Raw genomic sequence first — 24,777 nt, 5'->3', positions numbered from 1 at the left:
AAGAAAATCAGAACTCGTTTAAATGGCCTTGATGTGAAATTATAAAATTGTAATTAAAAGGAAAAATCCAACTGCCATGCAATCTTTATGGCCTTCAAAAAAAAAAAAAAACCACCCCAAAAAAAAACCCCCCCGAAGTGAATTTCTCCCTGTGGAAAAGCCATGTTTACTGCTTTTTCTAGAATTGTGGCATTCACTTGGGCAAGGGTCTAAAAATAGACCTTGGAAAGGATGTATTCAACTGTACAAACAAAGCCCTGCTCAGCCAGTGCAGGTAATGAGGCTCCAGAATGGAAAAAAAACATGTGGGGTTGAAGACAGGAGGAAAACAGAGCCAGAAAAAGGGCACAGGAGGCAGCAGACGTTGGGGTTTGCGTCGCTGGGCGCCGTCGTTGCCTGGAGCCAACCAATTGTTCCAGGTCCTCCTGCATTTCAGGGCCAGTGGCCACTCAGTGCCTCAGCAGCTGCAGTAATTAACACATCTGCAGATATTAAAGCTGGGTCTAACTGTGCTGGGGTTAAACCAGCTCGGTTTTCCTCCTGTTAGGGTTAAACCAGCTCGTTTTTCCTCCTTTTTTATGTTTTCCATCTTTCTGTCATCGCTGGGGAGCCTGAGGTCTGGGGAAGGTGTCCCAACCTGTAACTGGATGAGCTTTAAGGTCCTTCCAGCCCAAACCATTCCAGGATTCTCTGCAGTCTTTCCTCTGCTGACCTCAATGCTTTCATGACTCCTTAAAATCCACAATTAACAATTAGGAGATGTGATAAGCTTGCTCAGGCTGATCAACCAGCCCCCCAAAAACCACTTTCACTGGGGTTTTTAGGCAATATCAATGTCTCCTTCCCGTTTTCACAATCCCCAAGTCCTTTCCGTGAGTCGATCTGTGGCTGCTGAGGTTGTTTGAAATAAAATTAAACAAAGTCAGGACAGTGGTGACACTGCAGATGTCTAAATATTGCTGCAACACAGCCCAAGGTTCAAGCTGGAGTTAGAAGCCAAATCTTGTCAAGTCATGGGTGTTATCTCTGAGATAATCTTCCCAATGTTTAAAGGATGTGGGTGAGCTTCAATGCTGATTCCAGTTTCATGTGGGGGAATTTCAAGGTGGGTTATTCAGGCTCCTGACAAACTGACTGAAGAGCTACTTTATTAAAACCTTTAACCCCGAATTCTATTTTTTTTTTTTGCAGTTTGTCAGCTGCAACCTGATGCAAGAGTGTTTTTTTTTTTTTCCTGGGTGATTAATGGAGGGGCAGTCTGGTGTCAGAATTGTTGGGCTGGTGGGCTGGGAAAATACTCTGAGATCTGGAGAGGAGCAGAGACCCAGCCTGGAGGGGAATTCAGGCACTCAAGTGATTCTAATTGTACTTCTTGTTGCTACAAAAGGGTTTTGTTTTTTTTTGTTTGTCCAATACCACAAATACAGCCCAGAGTAGCTCTGTTTTGCATGATGCAACTGAAAAGTATTATTGGGAAGCCCGAAATGTAAATCCTGGTGGACCAATAATACCTCAGCAGTTCCTATTATAATCCTGCTTTTCCTGGACCCAGAGGAGCTCACTGCTGAAAGGGCTGCTGTTACCATAAAATGTTGTTTTAATGATGCTAATGAGTGGGAGAACTTATTCCTCAACATCTGAGCTTGAGTTTCAGCCCCTCTTCAGTGAGCTTTGCTTTCCAAGTTGCCTCAGAAAGCAAAAACTCAGCAGAAATTTGTTTAATTAATGTCTTCCTGAGCTGTATTTCAATCAGCAGGAATAATATATGATATCCTTTTCACCTTGAAATTCAATGCCACTTTTACTCATCTCCGTGTGAATTATGTTTCTGAGGCTGGAATTAATTTGTTTTGATTCTTACATCAGCAGTTCAAGGGGAAAAAAGGTAAAATTGTTGAAAAAGAAGTTCCAACCTCAACAGGGCGTCCTTTCATGTGCCCAAGAGCTCAGCCTTGGCCATGTTGGTCCAAGGTGTGACTTCCATTACCAAAGAGCCCCAAAAATCACGACAAAGCAAGAAAGAGATAAGGAATTCCAATTTGTCAGTGATATTCTCCTGTAAGAGTTTCTCCTTCCCAGCTTTTGCCAGAGATAAGAGCCTAAACGAGCTCCTTTGTGGCACCTTCAAGCAGAGTTTGAGGCCTGGAAAGGCTCTTTGCTGCAAGGTGTGCAGTGCCACCTGTCCCCTTGGCACGGGATGTCACCAGCCCCCGGTTGTGTTTTGCAGGAAGCTCTGCCAGCCCCAGAACAGCGGCGGTTTCCAGGGAGAAGCGCCTTCCCTGAGCCCTCCGAAGGACACCGTCAGCTCCAGCTCTCCCCCTCAGGTGGGTGATCCCCCTCCCAGCTCCAGCCCAGGATCCTTGTGCCTCCTGATGGATTTGGCTGCTGGATGTGGGTCCAGGCTGAGCTGTGCCTGTCTGCACCCTGTAATCACCTGCTGCCGGGTCAGGAGGTCCTTGGGTTTTTATTTCTGTTTTATTAAGTTGGAGTCTAATTCTGGCTTTTCCTCAGCATCTGTTTCTCCTTTGGACGTGGGGAGGATCTCTGACAATGGGGCTCAGGTTTAGTTTTAAGGGCTAAATTCCTTTTGCAGTGCCTCCATCCCTCCTGGAGTTCCTGGGAGAACGAGCTTGTGTTTTCCTCATTACTAATAATTGAGTGGAACGAAGCTGTAATAAGCAACTCCCAAACATGGTTGAGTTATTAAAACCCTTGACCTTTTGCAGCCTAATTGCTGTGACAGATCAGGGGCAGGTTGGGCCGCTCCTGGCTCAGAGATGCCAGAGCACAGAGCTGTGAAAAGAACATTTTGCCTGCTTTTTCCATGACCATAAACCACGGAGGAGCCGCGTTTGACGCGTGTCAAGCGGAGCCTTGTCCCCGCTTCTCCCAGTATCTCCCAGCACAGGCGTTGCTGGCGTTGTGAAACGTGTGCTGCCTTCCCTTCTTGCAGTGTGGGTCAGCCCAGACAAGTTGAGTATTTATTCTTCTCCTGCCAATGGAATGTGTAATGCCTACTTGTCTGGACAGACGCACCGGGGATTAGTGGCAAAGAATATTAACAGGTAAAGAAATTATGTGCTCTCTGGCGCTGAGAGGGAGGCAATTCTCTGGCTGAGAACAAGGACTGTGTAACTTGTTTGCCAGGTAGCTGATTCCAAATCCTCTCCTGCTCTGCTGTGGGCATGTTCCTTGGTGAATGAAGAATGATCACCTTCAAGTTAGCTCAGAAAGTGTCTTTTTTTTAAGGTTGAAAAGTCGTCTCGCTTCTCTGGCTCTCCATATTTTAATGATTCAGAGGTCTTTAGGGTGAGGTTTTGATCTCTCAGAATGACCCAGTTGAAACTTTGGGTGGTTGATCGGGTTGGATTTAGGAAAGGCTGGTGAAACAGGGACAATCCAATGTGGAATATAAATGTTTCCAGCATGATTCTGTCGTGTCAGACAGCAAACCACAGCATCGTGAGCTGTCACTTTTTTAATACTCTCTGGCTGCAGTTTCTATTTAGAGAAATGGTTTTTAATGGGTGCAGTGCCAGCAGAGGATTGGGATTTGGTAGGCTGGAATGCAGAATATTTTGGGAAAGCTCAGCTGTGGAATGAAGGTGAAAAAGAAGATTGGTCTGGTAATTCTAGAAAACAGATGTATAGAACCCTCCAAACCAGAAAGATGAGTTTGGAGAAGCTGATATTTGTCGGTTTTAGAGAAGAGGTTGTAAAATCTGGCAGTTTTTTAGTTCCGTCACCTGTTCAGAGGCTGCAGTCGGAGATGGCCCCTCCTTGGGGAGATGGACACGGGGAGTTCTGGGAAGCGATGTCACCAAGCCGGTCGGACGTGCTGTCCTTGCCCCTTGAGCTCAGTGGCAGAACCAGCAGCTCTTCCTTAATTACCTTGACAGGTGGAAAGAATTCCTGGCACTGAGCAGTGTCCTCAAGACCCCTGAGTTAGCAAAGAGAGATAAAATCCAGGGGAAAAAGAGGGCATTAGGGGCTGCTCCAGCCATCTTCCAGCTGCATTTCAGTGATGGAGCAACGTTTCCATTCGCAAACACGCCGCGGTCCTGCCTGAGACAGAAAGAAAATAATGGATTATCCAAAAGAAATATCCAGAGCTATCGCTTGTTTTCCTCTGGGCACTAAATAATCTTTGGCTCAGAGCTGTTGCAGCCCCAGAGCTGCCAGGTGGGCACACACTGAGGCCTGGCTGAGGTGGTTGTGGCTGGCATGGGCTGGGCTGAGCCTGATGGATGGGTTCTTCCATGGAGCAGCTTTTCCAGGCTGGAGGCAGCTGCCTCCAAGGTATGGGCACAGCTGGGAGCCACTTCCTTCTCTGCCCTTGTTCAAAAAAGGGTTGCTCAGGTCACGTTGGCCCCTGTGACGTGGCTTTTTAAAAGTGCTGCAAAAGTCCCCTTGTGCCTGAAATTCTGAGAACTGAGCAGTTGTCACTTCCTCCCCTCTTCCGGGCAATGCCTCGTTCTTGAGAAGAGGAAGGAACAGGGAAGGGGTGAAGCTCTTGGCCACAGAGCTGGGAATAAAATGTAGAACTGGTGAAGCCCTCCGTGCTCCAGAGGGCTGAGCACATTTTTCCTCAGCAGGGACTTTGGGGTGCTCAGGACAGATATTTTTATCACAGAATCTCAGAATGGTTTAGGCTGGGAGGGACCTTAAAGCTCATCCTGTTCCACCCCCTGCCATGGCCAGTGACACCTTCCACTGTCCCAGGTTGCTCCAAGCTCTGTCCAGCCTGGCCTTGGACACTGGCAGGGATGTTTCCACTCTCTAATTGGCTGGGACAGGGGGAGGCTGCAGGGTTTGAGTTCCAAAGGGCTGGCTTTGAAACAAGCTGCAGTGAGAGCGGGCTGGGTGGCACGGCCTGTGCGGGGATAATCAGGGAGGTCAGGAATTGCCGATGGGGTGCTGGGATTCTTTAAGCTCTCCCACCAAACTGTGGGCTCTGAGAAGCAGCTTGGGATGGAGAAGCCGCGGATATTCCCTTCTCCCCTGTATTGCACCACCACCTAGTGGTACCATCCAGCTCCACTCCTGCACCTTCAACACGATTTATTTCTCCTTTTTCTTCCCCCCCCCCTTCTAAACAGAAACGATCCCAACCTCTGGAGTTCATCGACCCCCTGGCCAACAAAAAGCCCAGGATCTCACATTTGGCTCACAGAACCCAACCCACTTTCAACGGGAAGCTGAATTCCTCCAACGGGAAGGACACCCCGGCCCCCCCTGCCCTGCCCCCGGCCCTGCCGGAGCCGGTGAGCTCCAGCTCCACCCTCCCGGCGCTGGAGCTGCCCAGGCCTCACGATCCCCTCTCGGATGTCAGCAACGACCTGACTCACAACGGCAGAGACTGTGAGAGCACGGAGCCTCCTGACAGACTGAGTCACCCCCTGCCCACAGACTGTGCCCAGAGCAGCAAACACAACTGCGGCTCCTACGTCAAATCCAAGAAAAAATCCAAAAAGCACAAAGACAAGGAGAAGGAGAGGAAGGAGAAGAAAAGCGAGGAGAAGTGCAAAGAGGAGAAGCAGAACTGTGAAGTAATAAAAAATGCTGACTTAGTTAGTGTTCCCCAGGAACAGGTCCCAGGTGAGTGGGGGCCGAGAGGTGCTTTGGTGTTGGCTGGGCGTGATCCCAGCATTGCCTGGAGGAATGAGCACGTCCTGGGCCATCCCAGGCGCTGTGGGGACCCAAATGCCAGCGCTGTCCTCCCTACAAATCACCAGAGGTGCTTCCTCTCCACAGAGGGTATCAGGTTTTTCCTGTTTAACCTTTCGTGCTGTTTGGAGCTGCCTCAGAGCGTGTCATGTTTCTCCTGGTTAAATTAAAAGCTGGGATAATCTATGGGGATGAAAGGCTGGGAGCAGTGGGAAGAGCAGCGCAGCGCTTGTGTTGGCTGTTGTGATGACTGTTGTTTGGATTTCTAATGAAAAGTTACTCACAAAAGCTTTTAATATTGGCTACAAAAGGAATGATAGATAAACCTGGTGATAAATGCTGTTAAAGCAGTGGAGAACCAGCTCTTCGAGGCTGGAAAAGCTTCCTTCCATCCCACTAGGGCTGGGAATTCATTTATTCAAGGACTGACCCAACAGTGAATCTCCGTTGAGGTGGGATGAAAACAGTTTCCACTCTCTCCAAGTCAAGTCTGTGCACTCTTAGAAGTCAGAGCAGAGAATATTTCTTGACTGATCCCATCCATTCTTTTTCCTGCTGCTTCCACATTTTCTGCTGTTTGTTACAGCTCCCCAGGGTACTGGGACTTTCTCTGCAGCCTCTGGGAACATCTGTTCAATTCCTCTTGGCGTTTTCCTTCACCCTGTTACCGTTTTCTACATTCCCCTTCATGCTTGGTGCATGAAAACCCTCCAGTTTTGACTCCAAAAAAACAATACCTTGAAATGGAGATTCATCTGTTGGATTCCTGGAAAGGGAGAGCTTCTCAGGGCATTGGGATTGAGCTGGTCCCAGCCCTCCCCTTCCCCACAGGCTTTGCAGCAGTGACAAAATGCACTTTGATGGCTCAGCAGTGATTCCTGAGGACAGTCTGTGGGGTTTGATGGTCATGTGGCACTGCAGAATTGTGAGAATTCTTCTACTTTTGTGTCACTCCCAGTTTTTTCTGTGAATGTTGTGTTTCTGCCACGTTGTTTCTGTTCCCCGTGAGCCTCTGCAGTGGTTCTGGAGGGACACACTCACATGTTCTCTCTTTAATACATATTTTTGTGTTATAAATACCCAAATACCCCAAATCCTTGGGAAACTGATGAGCCTCCACCACCTTTTCTGCTTCACTTTACAGTTTAATTCCTGGGTTTTTGTTAATTATTAGGAGTTGGGTTTTTTTCCTGCTGCTGTAGTGAGGTGACAAATCCGAGCTGGACTGGGAGCAATCACAAACAGGATGTGGTCAGTCCTGCTTGGATCCTGGACAGCCAGAACTGGGATGTTTTCCTTCTGTGCCTTGCTGTGGGTAGCACCAGCCCCATCCTGCTCCTTCCCCAGTTCCCCCTGGGGCTGTAGGGAAGCAGAAAATCACAAAAAGTTTGGGTTGGAAGGACCTTAAAGCTCATCTGGTTCCACCCCCTGCCATGGGCAGGGACACCTTCTGCCAGAAGTGGGAGTTTCTCCCTGGAATTTTGTTCCAGAGGCTCTGGAGGGACCTTTGGGGTCCTTTCAGTCAGTAGGTGGCACTCACAGGCAAAACAAACCTCCCCGTGTCCCTTTCCTTCCACGATCCTTAAACCCTGTCCTGCATCTTCCACGCTGTGGTCAGGAAAGGAGGAAAATCGGGTGGAGCTGCAGCAGGAGTTTGGGATTGGGACGGTTTTAGAAACGCTGGGTTTGTGCCATCCTCCCATCCTGCTCAGGAGAGCCTTTCTGTGGAAATTCAGAGGAAAATCCATCTTTTTAGGGATGCAGTCAGGGTACTGCTGACTCAGGTTGTGCAGCTGATTCTGGTGAGGGCTTGGAATGTAGCACCCAGTTTGTGGAAAATATCCCTTTCCAAATGTGGATCCAACCGCTTTCTGCCTCCACATTTATCCTGCAGTGTTCGGGGGATGTGGAGGATGAGTCTGCCTTAGGTTTATTCTGTTCTTCCTTCAGTTCCTGAACATTCTTAGCTGAGCCTTCACTAATGCAGCTTCTGCTTGGATTTGTGTGTGGAGCTGTGTGAGGGGAGACCTGCATTCCCTAAAAACCTCTCCGTGGTGCCCTGCAGGGCTCTGGGATATTAATTCAGGAATCTCCCCCTGGGGTACCCACAGAGGAATCTCTCAGGTGTAGAAGCAGGAGAAAAGAAGGTTCACCTTGCCCAGCTCAAGCTCTCTGGGCTCAGGGCTGTGTTTTCCTCGTTCCCAGTGGTGCTGTCGATGTTATCCCACTCCAGGCACTGTTTATCCACCAATTAAATGCAGATTTTTTTGCTGCTCGGTGCACTGGCTGATGTTGGTGTTGTTTTGCTGACAGACAAAATACTGGAGGAGCCTTGAACTTTCAACCACCTTATTGTGGCTCCTCTGCCTCTGTCAGTTCCAAGCAAAACAGAAACCCTTTAGAATTCCATAAACTGTATATTGCAGGGGAGTTTTATGAGTTTGAAGCTGAATTGCAAAGAGCTTTGAAGTTTAAGAACGTCTATAAACAAGTCTTTATTTTTTCAGGTTTAAATGGAACATGCAATAATTCTAGTGTACCAACATCAACTTCAGAAATGCCAGATTATTTATTGTAAGTATGTTTATCGGTTGCTTCATCACTTTGGGATCGTGTTTCAAGCTAAAAATCACAACATGCTGGGGATTTTTGTTGGACTTTTTGTGTTATTTGCTAGAACTTCATTAGGTGGGTGTAAGAAAAAGAGCAAACCCAGCTCTGCAGATCAGTTGTTGAGACTAAACTTGGTATCAAAGCTGGTTTTTACCTCCTTAAGGAGTTCAAGGTGATCTCCTGTAAATTGTTGAAGTGCTTCGAAAAACATTTCATACCTTAGGGGGGTTTGAAAGGTTTAAACATCTCCATGTTGCAGCTGGGAGCTCAGAGAGGGAATAATCTGCTTTCGTGCTGTGGAAGACAGGGCAAGGAAGGATTTGGGGTGGTTTGCTAATTCTTCCCCTCTTCAGAGCCAAGATCATCTACATAAAGCAGTGAAATATTCTTTACTGGGAGGCTCTAACCCCTGGGTTAGGATGTGAGTTGTTTCACCTCTCGACTCTTTAATCAGATCCCCTCGGGGTTAATTAAACAACTGAAGCCCAAAAATCCCTGTGAAGGAAGCCCAAAATCTGCATAAACCCAAACCTGTTCTAAACAAAGCTTTGGGGTGGGGAAAAAGTTGTAGCTGGTGGGGGGGGAATTCTCTGTGCATGTCCCAGCCTGGGGGTTGTTTCCATCAGAGCTGGTTTGGCTGTGCTGGGATCACTGGGAGGGAAGGGATGGAGGAGGAGGAGGAAGCTCTGGAGCAGATAAAGGCTGCTGGTGTGGTTTCTGCTTTGCTGGGCTGGATCAGCCATACAAGCAATGCCTTCAAGGTGACATTTTTCAGGCCGTTCTGAAGAATTTGGGTGGCTGGGGGTGTTTTTTTTCTCTCACCCAGGTGCTGATCCCTCCCAAAAAGGGATATTGCAGCTCCTTGGGCCCTCTGCAAAGGAACTGGGGGAGGTTTCTGAGCTCTGGGAGCTCTGTGCTCTCACCTGGTGTGACCTGACTGGTTTGTGTCCAGCTCTTCAGATTCTAAGAGCTGTCACTGCTGTTTGATGCTTCATTATCCTGTGTGGATGGTTCTTTAGCCCAGCCCCTGGCAAGGAGTCAGTTCTAGAAGTTTAGAGCACTTAAAAAGTTAAAGCACTGAAAGTTCCCCCTGAATTTGAGGCCTAAATCAGCTTTTCCATGGTTATGCACCGAGCTGGCCCTGCTGCAGCCGGAGCAGGGAGGCAAATCAGAGCCATCACCTACCAGAAGATGAGTTTTACCTTCAGAGAGGGCTGCAAATGTCAGCTTTAATGGCTTTTTGTTGAGCAGAATCACTTCCAAAAGGCCCCCAAAGGCACATCAGTTCAACCTGAGCTCAGGGCACATCGAGTGTCTCCAGAAGGTGCTGGAAATAGAGTTGCTGGTGGGGGAAAAAAAAAACTGAATAAAGCTCCTCACCGTGGTTTCTTGTCATGCTCTTGCCACATAATCACCCTGCGAGCGTTTTGCAACGATGGCTCAATGCTTTTTGTGTTCCTTTAAAGACTCTTAACACTGGAAGCATCGTATTCCTGCTGTTCCAGTGCCTGGCACAGATGCAGAACTCCATGTTCTGCGGGCCAGCAGGAGTTAGAGAAGCTGTAGCAGCGCTATCTGAGTGTCCTCCTCCACCCCCAGCTGCTCCCAGGCTTGGCTGTACCTGCCTCTTCCACCCTATCTGGCACAGATAGGAAGTTTTGGGAGCAAGCATTGTTTGTTTTACAGGAGGTCAGGGCAACAATCCCTGGTGGTTGCCTCCGTAATTTGCTACTTTAATGCAAGTCAGGATGAGAGGAAACGGCCTCAAGCTGCACCAGGGGAGGTTTGGATGGGATGTTAGGGAGAATTTCTTCACTGGGACAGGGAACCACCGTCCCTGGAGGGATTTAAGCCGTGTGGATGTGGGTTAGTGGCGGCCTTGGCAGTGCTGGGATTTGATCTTGGAGGGCTTTTCCAGTTTTAATCACAGAATCCCAGAATGGTTTGGGCTGGAATGAGCTAAAGCCCCATCCAGTGCCACCCCTGCCACAGGCAGGGACACCTTCCCCTGTCCCAGGTCGCTCCAAACACTTCCAGGGATGAGGCAGCCACAGCGTCTCTGGGAATTCCATACCAGACCCTTCACAGTGAAGAATTCCTTCCCAATATCCCACCTAAACGATCCCATCATTCTGAATTACCCACAACTTCTGTTTCCAGTCACCTGGCAGGCTCATCCCAACCCCCCCCGCCATGCTCAGCACTGCCACATCCCAGAGAGAATTCCCCCCCAGACCAATTCCCCTCAAAAACCCATTCACCAAGCCCTTTTTCCCCTGCAGAAAATACGCAGCCATTTCCTCCTCGGAGCAGCGTCAGAGCTACAAGAACGACTTCAACGCCGAATACAACGAGTACAGGGACTTGCACGCCCGGATAGAGCGGATAACCCGACGGTTCACCCAGCTGGACGCCAAGCTGAAGCAACTTTTGCAGGGCTCTGAGGAATATAAGGTAGAAACAGAGCTAAAACCAGCCGAAAAAGCTCGTTCTGCACGTGGCAAAGCTGCAGTTCTTTGATGTGCTCTGTTTGGGCTGGGTCGGTGTCTAAATTCCAGCCTCAGAGCTGCTGGGGAACGTGCACACAGCTGACAGCTTTGGGGAACGCTCCTAGCCCAGCTCTGCGCTGCTCCTTTTTCAGGCTGGAGCCACATCATGGGACTTGTTGACAAGGAAAGGCCTCAGTGAGACAATTGGTGTCCTTAGCCAAAAGCTGCTGGAAGCTATTAGTGTATCCCAGCCAGAAAAACTCATATTTGCACATATGGGAGCGTATCGGGGCTGGAAGGGGAGTTAGCACGGGGTCATCTGTTCCTCTGCAACCTTTGATCTGAATAATGCAGCATTATTGGACTTGTCGGAGTGGTTTTTAAAGAGTTTTAGCTATTCATTAGCTTGAAAAAGTGAGTCTCGTCGAGGATAATAAACAGATTTTTACAGAGCACCTATTGTGCTCAGCACAGCTTCCTCCCTCAAACCTCCTGCCCTTCTTCTCCTTGCAGAATTCCTCACTGGATTGTTTTCAGATCTTTGGGGGGGGGGGGGGGGAAAGAATATCAGTTGGGGCTTTGGGAATGTGAATTATCCTGGAATCCAGGTGCTTGTCACAGGTAGTTCTCATGGCTGGGGAGTGGGGCCTCATCGTTCTGTGTTAGCTCCAGGATATCCATGGAATCAGAGCTGGTTGTGGCCATTGGATCTCCCCAGGGATGCCATGGAGGGAGCAGATTTCGGTTGGAATTCGGAGGAATTGTGTACATTGAGCCATCAGTAAATACCTGCTGCAGAACTGAAATTCATGCCCTATTTTTTTTTTCCTTTTTTTTTTTTTAGACCATCCACGATCAAATTTTACAGGAATACCGGAAAATTAAAAAGGTAAGGGAATGTCCTTGGCCACAGAAGGCTTTTGGGTGGTGCCCCTGGTGTGACTGAAAGAGATGGGCCCTTGCCAAGAGCAAACCCAGGCTCTGAGGCAATTGCAGCAGATCTTTGTTCAGCTCCAGCCTGTCCCTAAAAGCAGATCAGAAAGGGTTTGGGGGGAGCTGGGAGTGCTCCATGGATCCCAGGGATCGCTGAGCCGTGGCCGTGGCACAATGGGTGTGTTCAGCCAGGGCCTTTATCTCTCCAGGGAAGGAACAGTTCGTGTTTCAGATGCACAGGCTGAGGGATAACAGGATCCTCTGGGACATGGGATCCGAGCTGGGATCAGTCTCTGGAGCTCTGTCCCCAGATTTTTGGGGTTTGGGGCACATAAAATACCTTAAATTTCAGTATTTTTCTGCAAAGCATCCACACACCAGTGGGAATTGGGGGTTTTTCCTTTAAATAAGTGAATACAGTCCTGAGCCCTGTCATCCTGGGGGATTTAGGAGCTTTTTGAAGAGATTCCCTGCATGTTGGAAGTTCATCTTTGCTCCAGAGGCTGTGAGGTGGGGGCAGAGGGCAGGTGGGGATTGAAAGCCCAGTTAGGTGGAGCCTAACTCTGGTGTGCTCCTTCCCTATGATGGGGCTCCCGGAGCTGGATCATCTGAAAAGGGCTTTTATTCTTGGCTGGGTTTGATCAGAACAGATCTCTTTTAAAGAAGGGTCTAAAAAAAGCTTTTTTTCCATGGTCATATCCGTGGTTTTAAGCTGAAAGAGGGGAGGTTTAGGTGGGATAGGAGGAAATTCTTCCCGGTGAGGGCAGGGAGGGAATGGAATGGAATTCCCAGGGAAGCTGTGGCTGCCCCATCCCTGGCAGTGTCCATGGCCAGGCTGGAGAAGGGAAGGTTCTGGGAAGACCTTAAAGCTCCTTCCAGAGCCCACAGGGGCTCCAGGAGAGCTCAGAGGGACTTGGGACAAGGGCTGGAGGGACAGGACACTGGGAATGGCTTCCCACTGCCAGAGGGCAGGGATGGCTGGGATATTGGGAGGAATTCCTCCCTGCGAAGGTGGGGAGGGTTTGGGATGGAATTCCCAGAGCAGCTGTGGCTGCCCCATCCCTGGAAGTGCTGGATCCAGGGGCTTGGAGCAGCCTGGGATGGTGGAAGGTGTCCCTGCCCATAGGATGAGATCATCTTTGCCTTCCCTCCAACCCAAACCATCCCACGACTGATTCCGTGATCTGCTCTGTGCTGTTGAGCCCACCTGGGGCTCAGCTTTGATCTGTCCAGAACCTTTCCCACCTCTGCATTATTTCCATTTGTTTGTTTGTTTTGCAGACAAACCCCAACTACAGCCAAGAGAAGAACCGCTGCGAATACCTCCACAACAAACTGGCCCACATCAAAAAACTGATAGCAGAGTATGACCAGCAGCAGTTTTAGCTGCCACTCACCCCTGGACTGGGTAGGGCAAACCAAAATCCAGTCACCCTGGACGTTACGTTCCCTTTTATACACCCAAAATCCCTTTCAGAGACGAGCATTAATTCCTCGCGGTTGAAGAACTTGGGGATGACTTTAAGATGCCAGATCTGTCATGTCCACGTCCAGCACGCTCCTCCCGAGTTTTTAAGCCTCTCTGAATGTTGGAATGTAACAAATGGATAACAAAAAAAAAAAAAAAAAATCACAAAAAATACCCAACCAAACAAAAAAATTCTGCTTATTTGAAGCCAGCGTTTGACACTTAAGGGAAAACTTGCCTAAAGTGACCGAAGCTCCCACAGGTTAAGAATCTGTAAAAAGTTTGGCATGAAGTTGTAATTCCCCCTGGCCCAGCTCCACGTGGGTTACAAATTGTCCTGCAAATGGTGAGGAACTGGAATTGCTGCTAGGACTGTTCGGAATGAGAGCTGTGTGCTCCCGGCTCCGCGGAAATACACCACGTTCCCTGAGCTCTCCTTGTCTGTCCCTGCTTTGTCATCCTCGGGGGGGAGGGAATTGTGGCAGCACAGGGGGTCCCCTGGGGCTCAGCACCTTGGCCAGGGAAGAGGTGGATCCCAAAAAAACAAAACCCCTCCCAAAACCCCTTTTTTTCAATCCGCTCTGTGCGTTTGGGTGCAAACCTTCTGCCCAGTCCGCCCAGTTCACCTCCAGCTACCAGTGCTGGGAAGATGGAGACCTGTCTGGCTTTGACTTTTCTAATTTTCTACCAAGGCAGCCAATTTTATTAATTGCTAATGAGACTATGGTCTATTTTTGTATCAAAAAAAAAAAAAAAAGAGGAAAGAAAAAAGCATCTTTTTTCTAAAACTGTGCCTCCCTTTTCCTTTTAGGCCAAGTGCTTGGGACCCTTTCCTTGCAGTATTACTAAAACTTACCCAAGAGTCACCCAGACGAGTGACTTTATTCCCTGATCCATGAGAGGAGGGGGTGGGGGGGTGCTCTGCTTTCTCCTGGGATATTTTTTTTTGTGTGTGTGTGTCTTTCCAAGGCAGCAGCAAATCCTTGTGGGAGCAGTAAGGTGCTGTTTTCCCACGCGGATCCCTTCCACCACTGGTGTGCTTTATCTCAGCCAGCTTCTCCCTGCAGTCCTGCTTCCTGATTTTTTTTTTTTTTTTTTTTTTTTAATTCTTTACTTTGGATTGAAGGGAACGTTTTAGAGTATGGCCAGGGTGTGAGAAACACTCTGAAAAGCACAAAGGTGTCCTTTAACTCTGCTGTTCCTTTCTTTCTCTCCCCTCTCCCCTTTTTAATCCTGCCAGCCTGTGGGATTTGACTTCTTCCCGCTTCCGTTTATCTCAAAGTAAAGGATTCCTTCCCTGTGGAGTCTCCTTCCCTTGGAGGTTGCACTGAAGAGCCTTTCACCCTTTGAAGGAGAGGAATGGCAGAGTTAAGGAGGGAAACACTTCTTACAACAAGGAGTTATTTGAGTTTTTTCCTGCCCCAAACAAAACGTGGGTCCATCTGCTGTATTAAAAATAGGTGATAAAATTATTAATTATTATTATAATTATTATTATTTCATTGTTGTCACACAGCCAGGGCCACTGCTTTTGCTTTGTCACTTTATTCTGAGGTCTCTCCCTGTGCATCCAGCGCTCAGTAGGGCTTTGCCATCCCCTTCTCCAAGGGAAAGGTGACAGCCAGAGGGACACGGTGGCCGTGACCCTTGGAATGCCACTGGAATGCCACCAGTCTTCCACTGGTCCTCAGCCCCAAACCTGTGGAGAAGGAGGGTGGGAAGAGATGCTCTGCCCAAGGAGCACAGGGGGAGCACCCCAGAACCCCCCCAGGGCGTTCCTGCTGGGAATCTCGGGGGTCAGGATTGCTTTGCTCCCGTCCCTTCCTCCCCAGATCAAATCAAAACCAAATCAGGGAGCGTTTGTGCAGCACCACCTGCCTCTGGTGCTTCTGGAAAACGCTGGGAGCTCTGGAGGCAAGGAGCTTTTGTCTGGAAAATTTCGTGCTCCTGCTCCGTGGGGCCTTGCTGGGAATCCCAGCCGGGAATTCTGGCAGCGGGGTGGGCGCGCCCGGAGCCGTGGGGATCTGGGAGGGGATGAGGAGGACCTGGGATGTCACAAACCCTCAGCCCCGCTGTGGGATTGTCACTGCACAGCCCGGCATCGCCGGCCCTGCCCAGTGCCGGGATTTTGGGGTGGAAAAACTGAATTTCCCCAGTGCTGGGGCTTGGTGGGGGCTTCGTTCCGACTGCGGCGGAGGCGGAACTCGGGATGGCAGAAGAGGCAGCAGCTACAAACCCAGGATGAGTAAATTCTTCCATGGAAACACTTCTCCTGATCCTTAATATTTTGAAAGGAGGGGTTTTTTTTCTGTTGTTGCTTGGGGGGGGGGGGATAGAGATGGATCTCAATCTTTATACATCTGCTATAAGATATTTTTGCAAACAGAGTTGTATACAAAGATGTATTGTGTACATTTACATGTATATTCTGGAACTTCTAAAAAATTTGAATATAAAAAAACCCCTGAAAATATTTAATGAATAATCCAAACTGTGAGACCCAATTAGCATCCACCAACTTCCTGCTTCACTTTTCTTTTGGACTGTGTTAAAGAATTGTAGTCGAATCTGCCTTTTTTTTTTCTTTTTTTTTTTTTTTTTTTTTTTTTTTCTTTTTTTTTTTCTTTTTAGAGACGATGAAGCTTAGGCAAAATTTTGTGCTTTTTGGGTTAATAGAAACCAGTTCTAGGTGATTAAGTATGATCTTAACTTATTGATACTGTGTTTTACTTTGTAATATTGTACTGTGGATAAAAACTATATTGAGCCATGGAGTTGGAGTTTACAAAAGAGCTTTTCACTTTGCCAAAATGTTACAATTTCAAGGCAGCATAGTCTTCAGCTTTCCTAATCTTTTTTCTTAAGAGCTAGTGTCCTTTTTTTGTACACTAAAAAAGCTGAATGCTGATTTTGCAACATATAATAAATTCACTGTATTGGAAAACAAGCAGACAATAAGGTTGTGGATTTCTTTTCAGTGTTTCTCCCTGCAAGGAAACTCAAAAGGGAAAGGTGATAAATGGCTGGCGTGGAGCTTGGAAGCAGGAAACGGGAAGGAACCGGGTCACTTGAGTGAGCTGAAGTGTCAGAGCAGGGAGTAGGTAAGAAAGAGGAGAAGGGAAGAGGTGCTTGGAGCGGGCCAGCTCCTTGGAACGCTGCGCTGGGATCGGCCTCCAGCCCTGGCACGAGCTGGGGGGGGCTTCCCGCTGCAGCACCGGCCGGGTTTTTGGAGGAAAAGCTGCTTTGGAAGAGGCGCTGGATGCTGCTGCTGTCAGCCTGGAGGGTCCGTGGCCCCGGAGCAGCAGGAGGCTCTGGGATGCTCAGAATCCACGGAGGGGCTGCTGGGGCAGGGAGTCTCATCCTGGGGGTGCTGCTGGAGCAGGAGGTGGGGATGAGCCTGGCACGGACCCTGCCGGAGCTCTCCCACCTCCTCCTGCCCGGCTGAATCATCCCGCAGAAGCTGGGCTGTGTCAGGACTGTCCCTTTTCTTGCTGTCACCAGGGATTGCTCTGGCCCTGCCTTCGGCTGCATCCCTGGGGCTGGATGGAGCAGCAACACAAAATCAAGGATAAAACTACTCAGGAGTGTAATAGCCTTGGAATCGCTGCTGCTTTCCTGCTGCCTCCCTTCCTGGAGCAGAGGGTGACCAGCACAAACTCAAGGGCCAGAGGCCACAGGTGCTGGCACTGCCTTCCCTGTGTCCATAACGTGTTCACTTGGGTTAAGTGCTGGGTTCGGGATTGTCCCTCCAAAACAGACTGGAGAAGGTGACAATAATCCAGGGATCAAATAACGTTTTATGGAGTCTTGGTTTATTGTTTTAAAGGTGTCCTTGTCCTTGCAGCTGACACGGCAGCACCAGCATCCGCACGACGAGACACCGGTGGGACTCGGCCATGGAGCAAGAGCTGAGCCCAGGCTCTTGCAAATCCCCAAATCCTCCAGTTTTAGTTTCAGATGTGGCTTCTGAGCCAAGCTCTGCGCCCCAGGCCCCCTTCACCCTCTGTGAGCTTCCCCCGGGGCGCTGAGCGGATCCAAGGCCGGTTCCTGCCCCGCGGGGCCGCTCACACAGGAAGGGTCCCCATCCCCTCCCAGCTTTCCTGGGGAATTCCTCCCAACCGCTGGCAGCTCCGGCGCTGCCCGGGGTCACGCATTGAGCTCATTAACTCGGAGCTGCCCCAGTGGAAATTTACTGGCTGCGTTTGCTGTGCCAGAGCCAGCCGGGCTCCTGCCGCCGCCGCCTCCTTATCGGCACCGCCGGGAGCCGGGACCGCCGCGCCGGGAGCATCCCCGCTCTCCGCGTCCTCCCGGATGGCAAAACCGAGCCGGATGCAGGCTCGGGAGGAGCCCTGGGCTCTGATAATTCACTGATAACTCGGGTCACACCTGGGAACAGTCACTTCGCACCACATCTTGCACAAACTGCCCCTAATTTGGGGTCATGCAGGCGTGGGAAGGCCCTGGCCAGGTTTGAGGGATGCTGGAAGCACGGTGACAGCACCGTGGGCGTTTTTTTCCCTGTGGATGTTTTTTCCCCATGGGTTTTTTCCCCTGTGGATTTTTCCCTCGTGGGTTTTTCCCCGGGCACCTTTCTCTGCTCGTGGCTCGTTTACAGGAGGAAGCTCATTAGAATAATTCGTCCTTGCCACGGTCCGATGGCTCTGGTCCCTCTCCCAGAGCAGCTGCTGCACCTCCAGCGCCGGGCACGACCCCCAAAATCACCCCCTGCTCCCTCCCTTCCAGGCGTGGGTCCGACCTTGGGCACGCAGCGCCCGGAGGGCGATGGCACAGGGAGAGGGAGGAGGATGAGGAGCTGCCAGCATGGATAATGAAGGGCCAGAGCCTGGGATTATATTACACGAGGGGAAAAAACCCAACCGTGGAGGAAGGAAAACGTGGCAAGGGAATGCTGAGGCTGTTTCAAGGCACAAATCTGGGGCTGGCGGGGTTGGCCTCGACCTGTTGGGGGGGGGGGGGCACAGAGACAGGAACCCCCCAGCCGAGCCCTTCCCAGGACTTACAGCATCTCCGGCTGCTGCAGGACCAGCCCCTGAACCTGCTTATAATGAAGCGCCGCGGAGTTTGGGAGCCCCCGGGGGGGGCTGCGTGGCCTGGATACCCACCCCGGGGCTGGAGCGGGGGGTCTGCTGGCACCGGGGGGTGGGCACCATTGCTGGGGGAGCGGGGCCGGTCGCTATGGCTCCGCTACGGCTCCGCTGGCCCCCCGCCAGCCCCCGGCAGCTGGGGAGCGAAGGCACTGGGCGGCCGGCCCGGGCTCCCGGCCCATGGACGCGTTGGGCGAGCGGGAACAAGGGAGCCCCGCTCATGCGGTGCCGAGCGTGGGAGGAGTGGGAAGGGAGTGGGGGAAGGAACAATGGTGGGAGTTATGGGAGGGGGGCGAAAAAAAAAAATTAAAAAAATAGAAAAAAAAAAAAAAAAAGAGGAAAGCAGTGGAAAAATACCAGTTCTGGGCCCCTGGCAGCGCTGCCCGGACCCTCCCCGCCCCAGGATTATTGTACAAAGAAATGTTATTTTTGTTTCAATAATTTGCTGAGGCACTGGCATTCCAGCGCGGGGCTCGTTTTGTCCTCCAGCCCGGCACCAAGGGATCATTGTTCCTCCATGGCCAAGGGGCCGGACGCGGCCCCCCGGCACCGCCGTGCCCTTCACCGCCGCCTCTCCCCGCGGCCGCCCGGCCGCAGGTGCCCTCCGGGGTCGGTCCCGGTGGGTCCCGTCCCGCTGCGTGCCGGAGGGTGGGTGGCGATGGCAGCGAGCCCCGAGGAGCGGGGTGGGTGGCGGAGGAGGGCAGAGCTGTCCTCGCCGTGTCTGCGGGGAGCGAGGGTGGGGAGGGACCCGGGGCGTTGCTCCGGCTCCGGGGGCCCCTTTGAAGCGGGGCGGGCCATTGAAAGGCAGCGGGACCCCGGGGGCCGCCAGCGGGGGGGCGGCCACGGCCCCGTTCTCTGCGCCGGCCCCGGGCACCCCCCGCGCTCCCCGGGCCCACGGGGGGGGGGGGGGGGCGGCCTCACACGGGGGCCGGTGCCCCCCGGCAGCGCCGGCGGGGACCCGGGGTGGGCGCTGGAGGGGCGGCGGGGGCTCCGGCGAGCCGTGACTTTTGGGGTGCCCATGCCGGGGGGCTCTGGGGTGTCCATGCCAGGGGCTGTGGGGTGCCATGACCTTCGGGGTGTCCCTGCCGGGGGCTCCAGGGTGCCGTGACTTTTGGGGTGCCCACGCCGGGAGCAGCAGCAGGATAACAGGGGCTGCCGGGGGCAGCGCGGTGCCGGTGCGGGGCTGGCAGCCCTGTGGGACCGGCGCCGTGGGAAGGCGCCCGCGGGTCCCGGGCGCAGGAAGCCGCCGGCCCGGGGCTGTCAATGGCCGGAAGGCGGCGGCGGGACCCCCGGTCCCGGCCCGGGACCGGCCCCGGCGACACTTCCCCTTCCCGGGTCAGCGGCCGCTTCCCCCTCCTGCCCGTCACCTCCCGCCGCCCCCCCGGTACGAGCGGCCGGCGTGGTCCGGGGAGCCCCGCACGTGCCCCGGCACCGGGGGTCGGGGGCTCGGGGGGGGCCCGGGGGGTCCGGGGCTGCCGGTGCCGTTGGGCACGTGCGGGGGGCGCGGCCGGGCGGGGGCGGGGCCGGGGCGGGGCCGCGGAGCCGATTAAGCGGCGGGAGCCGGGGCGGCCGCAGCGCGATCGCATCGTCCCCGCGGGGCGGCACCGGACACCGGGCACTGAACACCGGACACCGGCTGCCGGCACTGGGCACCGCACACCGGGCACAGGATACCGCCACCAGACAACGGGCACCGGGCGCAACCACTGGTACCGGGCACCGGCACCGACACAGACACCGGCTCCGGCTCCTGCGCGCCCGGCGCGGCCCGGCCCGGTGAGTGCCCGCGGCGGGGCGGGACTGACCCCCGGAGAGGTTCGGGTTTGCGGATCCGTGTCCCCCCGCGTCCTCGGCGGGGTCAGCTCTCGTCCCGGTGTCCCCCGCCACCCCGGGGTGCTGGGACACCCGCTGTCCCCAAATCCCCTTTCCCCTGGAGAGGGACAGCCCTTGTTCCCATGTCCCCTGTGCCACCCCGGGCTGCTGGGACAGTCTTGCTCCGATGTCCCCTGGGACAGCTCTGGGAGTGGAAACAGCCCTCGTCCCCATGTCCCCTGCCTCATCTGTCACCCCAGGGTGTAGGGACCGCCCCTGTCACCGAATTCCCTGCATGCCTGGGAGAGACAGCTTCTGTCCCCACGTCCCCTGCACGTTCTGACATCCCCAGGAGCAGGGACACCCCTGGTCCCCGTGACCCCTGTGCCACCCCAGGGTGCAGGGTTGTCCCCACGTCACCTGGAAGTGCCTTCTGCCACCCCCAGGGATCGAGGGCACAGTTCCCACGTCCCCTGCAGCCCCCGGCCCCCCGGCGTGCAGGGACACCCCATGTCCCCTGGGAGCATCCCTAGTCCCCCACGCCTTCCTGTGCCACCCCCAGGGAGGGGACACCAGGGACAGTCCCTGTCTGTCCCGCACCCCTCGGCTCTCTGGGCCCTCCGTGAGGTCCTGGGGTGAGGGTGTCCCCCCCAACTCCCCCCCTGTCCCGGGACACGCGTGGGAAGGGGCTGCAGTGAGCGTCCCAGTGCCACCACCAGGCTGGGAGGGCAGGGAGCCAAGGTCCCCACGGGCGGCACAGCCACGTCCCAGCAGGGCGGAGGGCCCGGGGAGGGCCGGGGGGGGGTGGCCCGGCGTGCCAGGCCAGCGGCGCTGACACCCATTTCCTCCTATTGCAGCTCCAGGAACAATGGCAGAGCCGTTCCTCGTGGAGAGCCCCAACGTCACCTACAGCAAGGACTTCATCGAGGCCAAGTACACGTACAGCACCGTGCACGTCTGCAAGGAGAACGGCGTCACCAAGGTGGGCAGGTGGCGGGGGGCCCGGGGGGCTCGGGGGGGGCTCTGCTCGTCCCCTCTGTCCCCAGCTGTCCCCTCTCTCTGTCCCCAGGTGCGGCCGTGCTCCACCCGCTTCACCTTCCGCACGGGCCGGCAGGTGCCGCGCCTGGGGGTGATGCTGGTGGGCTGGGGGGGCAACAACGGCACCACGGTGACGGCGGCCGTGCTGGCCAACAAGCTGGGGCTGTCCTGGATGACCAAGACGGGGCGCAAGGTGGGTGTCCCCAGCAAGGGGAGGTGTCCCCAGTGTGACCCCAGTGAGGGAGTTCCCCCCCAGTGTGACCCCTGCAAGGTGGGTGTCCCCAGTGAGATCCCAGCGAGGGGGGTGTCCCCAGCAGGGTCCCTGCAAGAGGTGTGTCCCCAGAGTGACCTCAGTGGGGTGGGTGTCCTCAGTGTGACCTCAGTGGAGTGGGTGTCCTCAGCGTGACCCCTGCAAGGGCCGTGTCCCCGGGGTGTCCCCAGAATGACCCCTGGGACCCGGGGTCATCCCACAGGGATGGGGACACCAAGCTCGGCTGCACTGGTGTCCTGCACCCCGATCTCCTCCCTGCCCCTGCGAAGGGGCTCCGCAGCCCCAGCCCCCAATTTGGGGGTGCTGGGACCCCTCCTCTCCCTGCCATCCTCTCATCCTTGCCCTCCCCATCCCAGAAAGCCAACTACTACGGCTCCCTGCTCCAAGCCTCCACCGTGTGCCTGGGCACCGGCCCCTCCGGTGATGTCTACGTGCCCTTCCGGGACCTGCTGCCCATGGTGCACCCCAACGACATCGTCTTCGACGGTAGGTGGGACACGGGGGGGACCCCACAGCGGCACGGGACACCCCGAGCGCTTGGGTCACCCCGTGTCCCCCAGGCTGGGACATCTCCTCGCTGAACCTGGCGGAGGCCATGAAGCGGGCGGAGGTGCTGGAGTGGCCGCTGCAGGAGCAGCTCTGGCCCCACATGGAGAAGATGAAGCCCCGACCTTCCATCTACATCCCCGAATTCATCGCCGCCAACCAGGAGGAGCGGGCGGACAACGTCCTGCGGGGCTCCATGGCCGAGCAGGTCCTGGCGGGGCGGGCAGGGGAGGGGACAAGGGCCATGGGGGCGGTGCCACCGCTCTGACGCGTCCCGGCCGTGACCCAGGTGGAGCAGATCCGCAGGGACATCCGAGACTTCAAGGAGAGCAGCGGGGTGGACAAAGTCATCGTCCTGTGGACGGCCAACACGGAGAGGTTCTGTGACATCGTGCCGGGGCTCAACGACACCGCCGACAACCTGCTGAGGGCCATCGAGGTCAGGGGGCGGGCGAGGGGAGCGGGAGGGTGACAGCAGCACCGCGGTGGCGCTGAGCTGCCCCGTGTCCCCGCAGCGGGGCCTGGAGGTGTCCCCGTCCACGCTCTTCGCCGTGGCCAGCATCCTGGAGGGCTGCGCCTACATCAACGGGTCCCCCCAGAACACCTTCGTGCCGGGGGCGGTGGAATTGGCCGCCCAGCGCCGCGTCTTCATCGGCGGCGACGACTTCAAGTCGGGGCAGACCAAGCTCAAGTCGGTGCTGGTGGATTTCCTGGTGGGCGCCGGGCTCAAGGTACGTGGGGACAGGCAGGGGGGTGTCCCCAGCCGCAGGGGACAGGGGGTGACCTGCCCGTGCCCCCCCCGGCCAGACCAAGTCCATCGTGAGCTACAACCACCTGGGGAACAACGACGGCAAGAACCTCTCGGCACCGCAGCAGTTCCGCTCCAAGGAGATCTCCAAGAGCAACGTGGTGGACGACACGGTCCAGGCCAACCCCATCCTCTACGGCCCCCAGGACAAGCCTGACCACTGCGTGAGTTGGGGGCTTTGGGGAGGGGTCACACACACACGTGGGGGGTGACAATGGGGGTGACGGGGACGTGGCTTTGGCAGGTGGTGATCAAGTACGTGCCCTACGTGGGGGACAGCAAGCGGGCGCTGGACGAGTACACGTCCGAGATCATGATGGGTGGCACCAACACCATCGTCATCCACAACACCTGCGAGGTGCGTGCGGGGCCACCGGCGTGTCCCCAGGGTGTCCCCGGGGTGTCCTCGGGGTGTCCCCTCAGTGCCAGGGTGTCTCCTCACCCCCTCGCTGCCCGCAGGACTCGCTGCTGGCCAGCCCCATCATCCTGGACCTGGCCATCCTGACGGAGCTGTGCCAGCGCATCACCTTCTGCACCGAGGCCGATCCTGAGTTCCAGGGCTTCCACAGCGTCCTCTCCATCCTCGCCTTCCTCTGCAAGGCCCCGCTCGTGCCCGAGGGCACCCCCGTGGTCAACGCGCTCTTCCGCCAGCGCAGCTGCATCGAGAACATCCTGAGGTACCCGGGGTCCCCGTCCACCAAGTGCCACCGCCCCGGTGCCCATGGTGGCACCCAAAGGCTTGCAGGGGGTCCCAGTGTGGGCTAGCCCAGTGCCCATCGTGGGGTGTCCAAATCCAGGGGGTCCTGGAGGCCAAGGCCTGGGTGCCCAGTGCTGGGGGTGGGTCCCAGTGCCACCAGTGGGTTCCAGTATGTCCTGGTGAATGATGGTGCCAGTGCCCAGAGGTCCTGGAGATGCCCAGGACCAAGGTCCCAGCATGGATGGGTCCCCATTTCTCAGTCCTGGGGTGCCTGAGGGGAGCAGGGTCCCCATGCCCAGGGTGTCCCAACACACAGACCCTGGCACCCAGTGCTCAGCGGCTCCTGCACCAGTGGGTCCCAGTCCCTGATGCCCGGGGGGAGCCCAAAACAAATGGATCCCAGTACCCAGCACGACGGATCCCAGTGCCCAGCACCAGTGGCTCCCATTGGGTCCCAGTAACCAAAGCCTGGGGTTCCCAGTGCTTGGGGGTGCCTGGGGGATCCCAGTGCCCAACACCTGGAGGTGCCCCGCTCCAGTATCCCCCAGTTCCCATCACCAGCACATCCCAATGCCCAGAACACCCATCCCGCTCCCCGCCCCGTGCCCAACGCTCCGTGTCCCCCGCCCTGTCAGTGCCACCTCCCCGCCCTCCCCCAGCCCCGGGGTGCCCACCCTGACCCCCTGTGTGCCCCCAGGGCCTGCCTGGGGCTGCCCCCCCAGAACCACATGCTGCTGGAGCACAAGATGCAGCGGCCGGCGCCGAGCCCCAAGCGCGCCTGTCCCGGGGGGGCCGCCTGTCCCCTGGTCCCCAAGAAGAGCCCGGCAGCGCCCGCCCAGCTCAACGGGCACCCCTGTGCCCCCCGGCCGGGGCCGCCCCGAGCCCCCCTGCACATCGACGGCGCCGACTAACCCCGACTGCCCCGTGCCAGCCCGGAGCGGCTTTTTAGGGGGGTGGGGGGTGGGAAGGGTGGGTTTGGGGGGGACTGTTCCCCCCCACCCCAAATGTTGATGGCGACTCCAAACTGTGAAGCTTTGTACCCACCAATAAACCCGGAGCACAGCGTGACCCCTCCCCCGGCTTATGGGGTCCCTTCACTTGGCTTTTGGGGTCCCCTCACTTGGTTCTTGGGGTCACCCTCATCTGGTCTTTGGGGTCCCCCAGATGGTTCCTGAGACCCTCACCTGGTTTTGGGGTCCCCCTCACCTCGTTCCTCTTCAGGTCTTCCTCACCTGGTTTTGGGGTCCCCCCACCCCCAACGAGACCCAAATATCGCCGCCTTCTGAAAAAAAATCAAATTACATTTATTGATGCGGGGGGGGGGGGGGGG

At 55.0% G+C, this 24,777-nt stretch overlaps 2 protein-coding genes across 2 annotated transcripts in view; both read left to right on the top strand.

The window, feature by feature from the left end:
* ELL (elongation factor for RNA polymerase II) overlaps positions 1-16,117 on the top strand; it is a 53,579-nt gene extending 37,462 nt beyond the window's left edge. The window contains exons 7-12 of the mRNA XM_042024445.1: positions 2,228-2,324; positions 5,100-5,598; positions 8,175-8,241; positions 10,563-10,734; positions 11,614-11,658; positions 12,984-16,117. Coding sequence (XP_041880379.1) covers positions 2,228-2,324; positions 5,100-5,598; positions 8,175-8,241; positions 10,563-10,734; positions 11,614-11,658; positions 12,984-13,088 — 985 coding nt within the window. The 3' untranslated portion in view covers positions 13,089-16,117. The remainder of the gene's footprint in view (positions 1-2,227; positions 2,325-5,099; positions 5,599-8,174; positions 8,242-10,562; positions 10,735-11,613; positions 11,659-12,983) is intronic.
* Positions 16,118-19,818: 3,701 nt separating this feature from the next.
* On the top strand, positions 19,819-24,544 carry ISYNA1 (inositol-3-phosphate synthase 1). Its single transcript, XM_042024444.1, has 11 exons — positions 19,819-20,051; positions 20,945-21,069; positions 21,157-21,318; positions 21,753-21,882; positions 21,957-22,150; positions 22,232-22,381; positions 22,458-22,673; positions 22,750-22,914; positions 22,995-23,108; positions 23,210-23,427; positions 24,145-24,544. Exons 2-11 carry the CDS (start codon positions 20,956-20,958, stop codon positions 24,356-24,358), a joined length of 1,677 nt encoding a protein of 558 aa, XP_041880378.1. The 5' UTR covers positions 19,819-20,051; positions 20,945-20,955; the 3' UTR covers positions 24,359-24,544.
* Positions 24,545-24,777: the final 233 nt, after the last annotated feature.

Source organism: Corvus kubaryi, unplaced genomic scaffold (genome assembly GCF_017639235.1).
Source record: "Corvus kubaryi isolate FWS band 111438036 unplaced genomic scaffold, C.kubaryi_AGA036_p1.0 37262, whole genome shotgun sequence".
NCBI lineage: Eukaryota > Metazoa > Chordata > Aves > Passeriformes > Corvidae > Corvus > Corvus kubaryi.
This window is presented reverse-complemented; position numbering and strand designations above follow the sequence as displayed.